Source organism: Hakea prostrata, chromosome 10 (genome assembly GCF_041222555.1).
Source record: "Hakea prostrata isolate BN-2017 chromosome 10, UWA_Hpros_2, whole genome shotgun sequence".
NCBI lineage: Eukaryota > Viridiplantae > Streptophyta > Magnoliopsida > Proteales > Proteaceae > Hakea > Hakea prostrata.
In genome coordinates, this window is record NC_142609.1 from 46,306,182 (window position 1) to 46,319,332 (window position 13,151).

The 13,151-nt window shown below is 37.4% G+C and overlaps 1 protein-coding gene across 1 annotated transcript in view; it reads left to right on the top strand.

Moving 5' to 3' along the window:
* LOC149003447 (uncharacterized) overlaps positions 1–12,532 on the top strand; it is a 29,193-nt gene extending 16,661 nt beyond the window's left edge. The window contains exons 3-10 of the mRNA XM_089136222.1: positions 638–702; positions 949–992; positions 1,565–1,642; positions 2,541–2,694; positions 6,272–6,448; positions 9,918–9,977; positions 10,064–10,174; positions 12,297–12,532. Of these exons, the coding sequence (XP_088992348.1) occupies positions 638–702; positions 949–992; positions 1,565–1,642; positions 2,541–2,694; positions 6,272–6,448; positions 9,918–9,977; positions 10,064–10,156 (671 nt within the window). The 3' untranslated portion in view covers positions 10,157–10,174; positions 12,297–12,532. The remainder of the gene's footprint in view (positions 1–637; positions 703–948; positions 993–1,564; positions 1,643–2,540; positions 2,695–6,271; positions 6,449–9,917; positions 9,978–10,063; positions 10,175–12,296) is intronic.
* The last annotated feature ends 619 nt before the right edge of the window (positions 12,533–13,151 follow it).

The window sequence follows — 13,151 nt, forward strand, 5'->3', positions numbered from 1 at the left end:
TCCATACTGTTAACATTTCACTTTCTGTGTTAGCTTAGGTTTCTATTTTTTGGTTACTTGGCTGACAAGGATTCATCATGGGCTGAATATTGGCCTTCTATTTTACTTTATTTTCTTTCCATAACGTGTAATCAGTTTTAGGATACTCTATGTAATTAGGTTTAGGAGACTTTTCCTAATCCTGGAATTTATGGATAAAGCTATCTTGGCAGGGGGAGAACACATGCACAACTCTCATCCCTCCATCTCCTTCTCTTTATCTTCTCACTCTTCTTTCTTCTTCGCTCTGTTGTTAACCTAATCACAGATGCTGAAATTCTAACACAAACTACTCAAAATCACAGGAAATCCTTTGATAACATGAATTCATATTTCTCAAAGATAGACCATGATCTAGATAATTGGCTAAATACCATGAATTTTTTACTTAACGATTCATTGATATCTTTATAGAGAAAATCAACTTCAGTAAGTGACTATTTATAGTCTTTTGTTCGATAGACTTATATATATGCCCAATTGCCTGTTGATGATGGATTTGGATTTGGATCACCAATTTTGGTGGTTATTCATATAATGTGGGTCCTATTATTGCTGTTTGACGTTTCTTGTCTAATTATTATGACATGAACTGCAGGAACACCAGCAGATTGTGCTTCTTTAGGAATCTCCAAAGCCCTCTTTCCTGCCGTTCCTGATCTGGTAGCTCTCTAGACTCTTTAATAGGTTTTGGCTTTAATTCTAGAAGCTTGTCTCATGCAGTCTCAATTCAAGCACATCTGTGTTTCAGATTAATATTAAGTAGGTCTTATATGCTTGGGTTATATTCCCTTCATTATTTCTATATTTTTAAGAGCATGCATAAGGAAATTTTTTTATAACTTTATAAAACTGTGACATGTATTGATTTGGTTATTTACTTAAATTTTCCATTGTACTCGCTCACAGGTTATCAGTGGCATCAACAAGGGAAGCAACTGCGGACATCACATGTTGGCAACATGCCCTGTATTTTGTCTCCTTTGTGTTTACGTGACTTCTGCTTTTAGCACCAAAATATTGTTTGGCTGAATTAGAAACATATAGTGCAAAGGAAGTGGTCTTCTAGAATTTGCTTACTTTTGCTGGGCTGAAGTTGAAAAGGGGTTGCTGAAACTCAGAAAATGAACTAATTGGTCTGAGTAATAGAGAAGGGACCCTGGACCCTGGAAAGTCCATCCCACCTTTGTCTTATTTGGCTCAAATATAACAGAGTGGCAATCCATCGTGCTATAGTTGCCAACTAATTTTTTTTCTTATGTCAGTTTACTACCATCACCACCACCACCACCACTTCCATCAGCATGACATCATCATCCTTATTCAGACTTCCTGTACTGTTGAATCATAATGTTCGTCCATCACAATACATGCCATATGAATTGGCATCATATCTGTCTTCATCTGTTATTTTTGTTGGTACCATTATCACCACTGTATGTCATACTCATTATCAAAACAACAAATACCCATTGTTTCTGCTTAGGATTTTGTTTAATGGGTTTCTCTTGTTTCTGGCTTGCAGTGTCTATTCAGGGACAGTGGCTGCTGCTCGAGAGGCCTTCATTTATGGAGTGCCTTCTATGTCTGTATCTTTTGATTGGTATGCCAACTTTATTTGCCATCATGCAGATCACAGTTGAAATTGTATGAAGTAGAAATGATTAATTTTCCTTGGTTGTTTTCTCCATTTAAATTATCTTTACTTGACTTGCTACAAGAAATAAGTATTATTTAGAGCTAAAGTGCAATGGAGCAGCACCCTAACTCCCTTATACATGAACTCCAGCATCTTTACTTGGATATCTGCTATGACAATCAAGATAACAGGAAATTGGGGAATTTTTGTTGGTTTCAATGGAATATAGTTTGTCTTGATCAGAAAAAAATGCACTGTACCGATGAGGTTCAAACCGATTTGTACATTTATACAATCCCAGAAAGCACAGCAAGGGAGGTCACAAATTATAGCAGTTCGTATAGTTAAGGCTTTTTATTTTGGTAACCAATAGTTAGGCGTTGAAAGTTTAGTTAATAAATATGGTAGTTTATGTGAATAACCAGTATGACTTAATCTTGTAAGTGTACTGAATTGTTAGATTGCGTTGGTATATTGACATTTAGGGCTTAGTTGAGCATATGAATCATGTACTTAAATGGGCTAATAGGAGAATAAATTGTTCTTGTTATCTACCCCTCAAAAAAGCTTCTGCATAAGATGACTTACTCCAAGTCATTCCTTGCTATTTCTTTTTTCACTTGATATGAAATTAAAGGAACCATTGTATAGCCATTTGGAACTGTTAGGTGATATTAACACCATAAAAACATTTTAGCTATCATTTCACGTGGCTTAGAAGCAAAAGGGAACTATAAAAATATACTGTATGCAAATGTTCACCATGGTTAACTTTTTTTCTTGTGTACAACATTTTAAAATTAACACAATTTCAGTTGACGTTTATTCCTCTTTGTGATTAAAATGGAAAATGAATTTGCAGGATTAGAGGTAAAAGCAGTATCGATGATTTCAAACTAGGTGCTGAGGCTTGCTTGCCCATCATAAACGCCATACTGACTGAGCTGAAAAATAAAACTTATCCTCAAAGATGCTTTCTGAATGTGGATTTGCCAACAAGCATTGCAAGTCATAAGGTGATCTTTAGAGTTAGATTAATGGCTGGAGAATCTAATGATCCCACACAATCATAATTTTTCTGGATGCCATGTTACCAGCTCTGCTAATATGTTATCTTTCATAAATCTAACTGAATGATTGGTTTTGATACTTTCTAACATTCTTTTTGACTACAAGATCTGAGATGACTAGAAGTTGTGTTATTTGTTTATCTATTTTTATTGATAAAGAAACTTATTAGCAAGAAGATTACAACAAGCGAGAAAATACAACAAAAGATATTAGTAGGTCTGTGACAAGCCTTCTTATTCCGTCAGGGCATAGGGAGGAATGTATCATCATTAACAACTCCATATGCAAAGTGGTATACCTTTCTAGGAAAGACTAAAAAGATTAATTGTGATTATGTGGAAGGTTCTTCTGGCCTTTTAACTCAGCTTGAAGTCCAACTACTTGGCAAATCAATTTCATTGGGACTCTTCACATGTCATATAGCTGATTCTATGGCCCTCTGACATTTCTATTAAAGTTCGAGAAACAATATACTCGTAGTTGTCACATTTACTTACACAAGGCTATGCAGAGATACAGGAAAAGATCAGATCAAGGGCACAGAATGATTTATAAATAACCCTCTTCATTCAATAGCTACTTAAAGCAATGATAATGGGATTAATAAATTAACACTCATTAATTCAGCACAGCAGACTGTGTAGTATCAAATTGTCAACAATGGGTGGTAACTTATTGGGAGACTGTTATTTGTTCAGTTACTTCAAATTTCAAGATACCTGTCTCCTTCACTCCACAATGGTCTGATTTAAAAAATGGTTTACCAACTCCCATGCCAAGCAAAGCACCAATGATTTGCAGAATCAATATTAGAGAGAGATTTTTTTTCAGAATTGATCTAACAGTATGTTATGACAACTTCTGAAAGAAAATAAAACTCATAGGCCCAACCACATTGCTTTCTGTTTGTCTGCCAAAATTCCAAAATTGGGTGATATTAATATAGTTGGATTATGTTTGAAGAAGATGAAGAGTAAAAAAAAAAAGGAGAGAGAGAGAGAGAGAGAGATCAAAATCCTTAATCAAGCCTTTTTCCCTCTTGCCACTCACCTTTAAGAATCTTCAACTTGCACATTTTGACATTTAACAAAAAGAAGTGGGTGATGAACCATATTAATCCCATTGAATTATTGAATGAAGAAAGAAATCAAGTGATCATAGATTACTTTTCCTCATAGGATCAGTCCTCATTGATTCATTTTCTTGCTTTTATTGCACTTGACCAAACCCTCTCAATTGTTACTCTTACATTCCGTTAAACAAATTACTAATGCTTTTGTTTATTTGTTGATCTAATGTTTCACCCATATTTTTGCTGTATGTGGGTTTTTTCTCTTCTTTCCTTCCCCCATTAGTTTGCTTTTGCTCCCTCTCAGACCTATTGTTCCTGCATTTTGAGAATCAGGATTGGATATGTTGTATTGGAAACTCTGATCCATCTAAAACTAGGCAATAACTCACAGTATCAATGAAAGACTGGGCAATATTGGCTCATCCAGATGAGTATATGTGCAGCCTGATCCCATCTGGATTCTTAATCCTTGCTTTAATCAAATAGATACTAGTGGCAACCAAATATGCATCTGTTGTTGCACTACTCCAAACTCCAAAGTTCAAATTCCTGGTATGTAGATTTCTCATCTTTGATTTAGAAATGAATGACCTGCATAGTTTTTAAGGCAGAGGGTCAAAGTGCATGGGTCTAAATGCCTGGATGCCTAGGTGACAACTAGGTGATGCCTTGACAACTATCTTGACCTGACAATCAGTCAGTGTCCTTGCAAAATCCTTCAGTCACCTGTGTTCCCAACTAGCATTATTTAGCACACCTTATATTCTAAAAAACTTTATAGCAGGAAGAGAAGTCTGAGGAGGTACTCTACCATAGGGATTTTAGATATTCTTTGATGTTTCTTGAGTTTTCTTGTTCTGTACATCTTGGTTCCTCTCAATTTTATGGGAAACCTTGATGGAGATATGTAAAAATCAATCACCTCTATATAGGGTATATAATCCAGAGGAACCAGACTTTCAGTGTAATGAATCAGGTTTCAGGATGTTTGCAATAGCGACTGATCAAGGGCTCTGAGCTGGCTGCATGGCTGTTCAGTTTTCTCTATTCTGATAGGAAGATAATTAAAATACTGGGTGGATTTTAACAGTCAGATTTCTAGAACCTGAAACATCCTACTCGAGACAGGAATCTCCAAATCTGAGAATCAATAGAAGGTTCAACAATTCCTTAGTAAGGATCGATTAAAGTTTGGTATTAGAACTGATACCAAGTTATAATTCAAGTTTAGTCTTCTTCTTGAGTTATCTCCCAAGATAGAAAGCCTTTTGACCACAGCCCTAGGACTTACAGTAAACAGATCAAGTGTACTTATGCTCCAACTCTCCTGTAGTCGTATAATTTCCCACTAAGAATAAGTTAGATGAGCGCCCCCCCCCCCCCCCCCCCAACACTCACAGACAGAATGACAATGAAAAAAGGCACCAATCCTGCCTCTATTTTATACTGCTTCATATGAATAGGGGTAATGGCACCATCTGCTAAAATTTCTCTCTCTCTCTCTCTCTCTCTGTGTCTCTCTCACTTGTTTCTGAGGTTTCTTTCAGTCTTAGTGACATTACAGACTGGAGAGATGCAAACGTGTTTCTCATTACCAAATTCATGGTAGGGTTGTTGTCCCATTCAAAGTTATATAGAAAACTGTTTGAGAGACTTGAACTCAGACTTGAAGATGACAATACCTAAATTAATCCTGAAATGAAAAGATGAACTTACAAGGAAACTGATAATAAAGAGAACGGTCCAAAATGGATCTAAAATGCTTGAGGTGTGTTGTGACAAATTGAAAAGCTGGTTATGTGGTCGGAAAACTAGTTAGCAGACAAATTAGCTGGGGAGGTTTCTACAACAAAATCAACAAGAAGCCTTGTCCCAACTAAATGGGGTCGGCTAAATGAATTGTTCCCTTCTAATAAGCTCTATTTGAGGCCATACTAGTTACAATGTCTAAGCTATGCATATCCTTTTTCACCACTTCCCTTAAGATTATCTTAGGTCTGCCCCTAATTCTTCTAATTCCTTCAATCTAGATTAAATAACTTCTTTGCACAGGGGCATTTACAGGCCTCTATTGAATGTGGCCGTGCATGCCACCTCAAACAATTTCCTCATAGCTTATCATTTACTGGAGCTACTCCCAAACCAGCTCTAATATGATTAGTCCTTATCTAATTAAGAAACATTTTTACATGGGGGCACAAATGATGTAGTTTCTTATATCTGGAGTTGCTTGTATCGATATAGGATTATCATGGTCCCTTATCCGGTTGTGTTATCAATACCAGTTTATACTGCAGTTTGTTTTGTGTAGAGAAAATTTAATTCACACTATCATCTGTTTGTCTTTTCTTCATTTTTTATGTTTCCTCCCATCTTCCTTATAATGTCAAAACACATGGTGATTGCAATGTTGATGTGGTCTCCCTGCTCTTTTCTTGTGCCTTCGATAGGGGTATAGGGTGACTAAACAGGGGCAGAGTTGCATCAAAATTGGATGGAAACAGGTTATTTTGGAGACACAAGGAGGAAAGATAGTACCAACACTGACCATGGAGACTGAAAAACCAGCAGGTGCCAAGATGCTTGCATCCTCATCATCATCAGAACACCTTTTATTCAAGAAAGAAGTGAGGCCCCTTCTGTTCAGTGCTTCTTGTTTATTCAGTTGTATTCTCTTTCAAGGATAATGTCCCAGCATATGCATAGCTTACATACATTTCTCTTATGTACTGTTTCCTAGTTATTTTATTTAATATTATGTGTCTGTGATTTTCCTCCGTGCTGTACTGTTATATTCATTTATTCTAGTGACTAATTAGAATTTCATAATCTAAGTAGGTATGGATGGTAATGATGTGTTGAGGAAATGCTATACTTACTGTTTGCTGTTTATTTTTCTAGGAGATTCTATGTTATCTTCCCCCATTTTTGCTCCGTCATTCTTTGTTATGCAAAAGTAAAGTGGGAATCATTTTGACAGCCAATGCACTGACCAAAGCTCATGCCTGCGTAATTTAGATTTCAAGGTTTTTAAATTTTTACTTATCGTGGGGTGCAAACTCAGATGGAAACCTGCTGAATTGGCCCATTTTTTGCATGTACCAGTTGATTTATTATGAATACAAGGGGCTACCAAGTCTTCCAACAGCCAATGCCCATTTGATGGGCATCTCATCATTGAGATTTAAAATATCTAGATTTGGAATGGGAAAATAACTTTTCATTTATGTTTGTAGCGTGCAGGTTTGGTTTTTTTTATATTTGATTTCAAAATCCTTTAACTTGCTGCTAAAGTATCTTCTTTACAAAGCCCCAATGCTCATTCCCTGCCTGTTGGGTGACCAAACTTAATAGCAAGAGAGGCTTGGAGGACTTAGCGCATAAGATACAGCTATTGATTCCCATAACAGTAAGAATATCATGCCACAAAACAAAATTGTGCAATAAATTTGTCATAAGAGAGATTTTCTTAGAAGAAAAAGATTCAGTTTTGGAATGTATGGGTAAGACTAACCCATACACCAACAAATCATGTCATGTCATCACCTATATACGCATTCATCCAAAAAAAAAAAAAAATCACCTATTGCGGACACCTACCGATTTGAGATGGGCCATTAGATGGAGTCCCGATGTGGGGCCTAACCCAATTGTAGACTGACCTGCAAACTTTCAAACCCCACCTAGAGAACATCCAATTCAGATAGAAGCATCCTCAGCTGCCCTTGCTCCTCTCTTCTACTGGTAGGTGAAAGCATTGCCCATGTACTTAGTTTTGGAAACACATCAAAGATATTAACAAGGGTCTACAGGTGAAAATTTATTCAGGGCAGTTGGGGATGTTTCATATGCCAGTCAGAGGAAGGAAAAAACTACCTGGTATAATCCAAGCAGACCTTGTGAAACTTTTTGCCTGCCTTGAAGTTTCATTCCAGACATGCTCTGACCATTCCCAACCCTCTCCTCACCAGTTGGATGAAGTCAGTGCTTTGTCCTTATCTTGAAAGTATTTCAAGTCATTGAACAAGAAATGGTGGATATTCTACAAACTTACCCATAAAGGTGTATTTATTCCAGAATATTTATTAAAAAGGATCAAGATGTGCAACTTACTGGTGGTTCACTACCTTTCTTGTTATCTATATTCTGCAATTTACTTCCGCCACCTCTCTATTTTCCCTTTACCGTTTTTAGTGTATTCTTCGCTTTAATTTCTGTGCTAAGATTTTAATCTGGTATCTGAGCAATCCAATCCTATCTTTTTTCTTCCATAATCACTTAATTTTTTCTTATTTGTTGGATCCTCCTCTTCTCTACAGTTTGACCAAATTTTAAACACTTTCATTTAAGTATGTGACTGCTCAAATAGGTGTAGCAACCATTTAGCAGCTGTATTCATCCAGGCATGTGATTATCTCCTTTCTAGATTCTAGTGTAGAAAATGGTTTAATTCTACTAGAGGATATCATTTGTTAAAAGTGTTAACAGTGATGTATGCTAACTAAAAGGTTCTGAGGCAGGTTGGTCTCTTTATGTTTCTTTGTTTCGTGACAATATGTGAGAGGATGATAAATAATGATCCATTTCTTTCTCTTTTCCTCTTTGTGTGCGGGTATGTTTGGTGACATTGATAATCCGTTGAATAATCTTCTCAAGGTTGAAACATTTTGACAAGATATATTGAAAACAAATGACTTATGCAACATAAATTTGTTTAATTCTGCAAGGGCTTCTATGCACTTTATTGCTTCACTATTGTACCTTAATGCTCAAGTAGACCTGGAGTACCCCAGTTGACTGAAAGGACATGGGCGTGGATATGGGATGCATCCAACATGCACACAAAAGTCAGGTGCTTGGATTTCTGTGAAAAATAAGAATATTAAGAATCTATTTAGTGTATTAATCCAGGTTTTCAACATATTTGAACCAAGTCCTTCGCAACTTTCAGCATACATTCCCTTATCCTATATTTTTAGGAAGAGGTGGATCTGACTCTTGAATACACATCCACGCTTGATACTGTAGCCGAACACATGTGACATAGACTCTATTTGTGTCAATAGGCTCTAGAAGGAGATCTAGCATTCCCCAACCCAACATGTGACATTAATAACATTGGTGAGGTCAGGCTTGTTTCTCCATAGGTAAAGGCTTTAAGCTCTATTTGAGAGAAGTTCTAGTGGAAACTGGACACTCTTGAAAGGGACCAAAATAACAGATAAAAGAAAAGAAAGAAACAGTAAGATGGATAAAACTTGTATATCTGTTAATCCACTGGACTCTTTGCTTGCATGCTGCACTTCGTGAGTGTTGGGCTCAAGCTTGAAATGGTGCTTGGACCAATGAAAGTGCTTTTATTTTTTTATTTTTAATTTATTTCTAGTTTCGATGTGTTGGTTCGAATATATTTGCAGTTACTGTTGTATGTCTATTTTGCTTTTTTTTCTTAACTAAGCCTTATATATCTCCTGCATTAATCAACTGCCTGGTCATTTTATCTACAGATAGTGGTCTCTCTCTCTCTCTCTCTCTCTATCTATCTATCTCTCCTATCTATCTATCTATCTATCTATCTATCTATCTATCTATCTATCTATATATATGTGTGTGTGTGTGTGTGTGTGTGTGTGTGTGTGTTTTTGTGTAGCTCTGTCAAGAAATTTCCTGAATGAGTCTTATCTGATTTTATAAACCAGTAAATTCTTTCTTTGTCTGAGTGCATGTGCACTTTACCAGTAAGTCACTAAGACATGTTTATCTTAGAAGTCATTGAGTTAAAAATAAAAGAAAAAAAGGCACCTAAATGAGAACACAACCTAAAATTTGCCTAAATTTCCATTTTTATATACTCAACTACAAATCTAATGTTGTGAAGTTGTGAAAACACCACCATGTAACTTTTGAGCAGATAGCTCCTGAATGTTCCCTTCCCAAGAAAAGAGTTCTACAGTGAATTGTTCCCATGCCAACTAATTACAGAGAAGTTAGAAAAAATTGCCACATGTATCAATTTGTATGCATTCTGTATCTTGAATATGCCTTTGTTTCATAGTTTAACAGCATTAACTATATGATCATTCCATTTTCCTGCAGCTGCTAGGTCCACAAATTGAAGAGGAGGAAATGGACTTCAGATATCTTAGAGAAGGATATGTGTGTAACTTTTCACCTTATGTTACTTGAATATGGTTTGGAATGGGCAACTAAATGATTGACATGGTCTCATCATTCCTTTCCAGATAACTGTAACTCCTCTTGGTGCTCTTTCTCATCCTGAGATGGACTGTCAGGCTTATTTTAAAGATTGGTTGCCACAACTCACAAGCAGTTGAATACAGCCTAATGATGATGTGAGTTCTATCATGAAATCAGACACTATGAATCTGTATTTTTTTCCCCCAATGTATCATTATGCATCCGTATTATATTGGTGTATCTGTTTTCCATTTAATGAAAAATTGATGACTCAGAAACAATACTCAGATCTGTTATCACTTAAAACTAGGAACGGGTTGACAATATTCTCTATATCTAGCCGCTGGATTTATTCAACAAGTTGGGGATCCTTTCTATCTCCTACACTAAACCAGATTTGAGAGATCTACTTCTCTTGTTGAAGAGTCATTAGGTTTCAACCAAGCTTTTCCTGTTTTGTATCCAAAGATCCTCCCTTTCGAGCAGAACTGAAACCTATTTCTAGCTATAACCGGATTTTATTACTTGGTGTGCTAGGCAGGTAGCTGGCTTTATAAACCCTGGCCAATTCCTTTAAAATGTATACTGAAATTAGTATTTGTGAATCTGGAGAACAGTAGTCATGTGGCAACCTCATTTAGCTGAAATAAGGATTAGTGGGGTAGAGTTTTATATATTTATTTTCTGGATGAATATATGAATATAATATCAACACCCCAAAGGGAAGAAGAAAGCACGGGGGAAAGGAAAGAAGGGGGGGGGGGGGGAAACCAAGCTAAGAAGGCCTGGAAGAAACTAACAATGAGATATCAAGACCCCAGGTAACATCATTACAGATGGCTTTCCAATCTAGTCCGTAGATCGGGATTTTGTGATCCATCTACGGAAGTTACACTCCATCCAAATGTGCGAGATGCGAGCCCCAAGAAGCAGCTTCCCAATAGTGTCACCAATCGAAGACCCTCCAAGAGTAGAGCCAAACCAGTGGCACTCTATGTCTAGGGGCTGAGGGTGCCTAGATCTAGGCCAAATAGAGGAGAGGGCAAGGATTCAAATGGGGCGAGTGAAAGGGCAGGCAAAGAAAAGGTGGGGAATAGTCTCATCCTCAGAACAGAAGATACAAGACAGGCTGATAGGAAAGGAACGATGGATGAGGAGGGCTTGGGTGTGGAGACAAAGGGAGAGGGCTCTCCAGACTGTCAAGGCTTGCTGGGGAATATTTCCTCTAAACCAAGCAACTTTGGCCCAAGGAGAAGGGGAAGGGGGAGGGGGCTTCGATGTGGTTCCAAGTGGAGGGTGTGGAGAAAAGGGAGTTCTTTGAGGGGAGCCAAAGGAGCTGGTTGCAAGGCGGAGGGGATCAAGGTGAGCTGAGACCACACAAGATCAAGCTCTAGGAAAAAGTTGGGGGGGAGGCCATTGCGACGGTACAATGAGGCTTCAAAACACTCACATGGAAAAGGGTAGCGGAAACCACATCTTGGTACCTGATCTTGTAGTTTTTGTTTGGAGATGATTGTTAGGACCCTAGGATGAGGCCATGTGGAGGAGAGAGAGAGAGAATTAGGGTTAGTTGGGGTAATAAATAGAGGGACAATAGAGTGGAGAGGTCATGGAATGTTTTGGAGAGTCTTCTTGGGCAGCCGTAGGTTGAGGGACACCTTTGGGGATGACTGGCACCATTAAAACCAGAGTCTATCTTGTTAATTTCTTGTAATTTCGTATTAATTTTTTGGAGCATCTAACTCAATCAATTACACTCTAGACACTCCTAAAATGCTCCATTCTTCTTCTTCTCTTTTTGGTTTACGGTAATCAGCGATATGGATGTAAATGTGCCACACTCTATATAGTCTGGCTACTTATTCACGAAGTCAAGTAGGCTGGGCATCTGAGTCGTTGAGGACACTCGATATTGTGGCTTCTATGTTATTTCTTTTATCAGTTGGATGTGTTTGAATAATAGAATCAGGTTTGGATTTTTCCTATTGGGGAAACTAGAGTTGATGAACCATGTTATCTAAGAATTTATGAACCAAGGATCCCAATTATTTCGAAAGCAAAAAAATGTTGTGCACTTGTGGATGCAAAATGAAACCTTTTTTTCCTCTAGTTATTGTTGAAGAAGAAAACCTTATATTCCTTGGTCTGTAGTGGCTACTTGAAACCACTCCTAAGACCTGACTTCTGTTGATTTGTATTAATTTTTTAATTGTTTCTCAGTCGATATTATTAGCTGATAGTCATTTTGTTGAAACTATCAATTTTTGCATTGTATAGGGACTACAGCCATGTGGATTTTCGCATGTTCAGACATGCTAGAGACATTCTTTGGTTGTGCTTCTATACTTCATCAATAATCCCAGCCTTTTATGAAGAGGAATTTTGCCTATGTTGATAAGGGCATATGTGGATACCCATAAAATTTACTATTTGAATAACTTCCATTATTGCATTGTAATAGAATGGCCATTGTTACCCCCCCCCCCCCAAAAAAAAAAAAAAAAAAAAAAGAACGGCCATTTTGTATAAAGTGGGTAAATTTTATGATATAATTGGTCTTCTTATTGGTCATCATCTTTCATCTTTTGTTCCTTGATAGGTGATAAGAAATTAATCTCTGAAAAGGAATATTAATCAGTTTGATTTGTCTATTGTGTATTTGCCCAGAGCAAGTAAATGTAACCCTCAGCAGGAGCTGGGTCAATCAACGTTAATAGACTTATCTGTGAGGGTGGTTGGAAGATCAGTCAAGGGCTTCTTCATTGTGATGTTGCTAGAAGGGTTTGGTGTACTGTCATGGATTCCTCTGGCTTTAGCTAGACCTGTTTCCGAGCTGGACTTTTCCCCTTCTACTGAATGGGTTTGAGATACCTCTGTAGGTTTGTCTATCTGGGTTTATGCAGGGAGTAGGGGAAATTTTCCATTAGCTGCTCAGAGAACCCTTGTCCACTGCTGGGCCCAGCTGGGCCCATGTATGTGAGTCCGGATCCTTTACACATTAAGGTAGAGGTCTGTGCTTCCCTTACAATTACTTCATCATGCAATAGTAGTAGGACCCACTAGGAGTCTCACCTCTGATTCATTTTGTTTGCACTTTAAATGTAGATTTCACTCTTATTGTGTGGTGAAGTG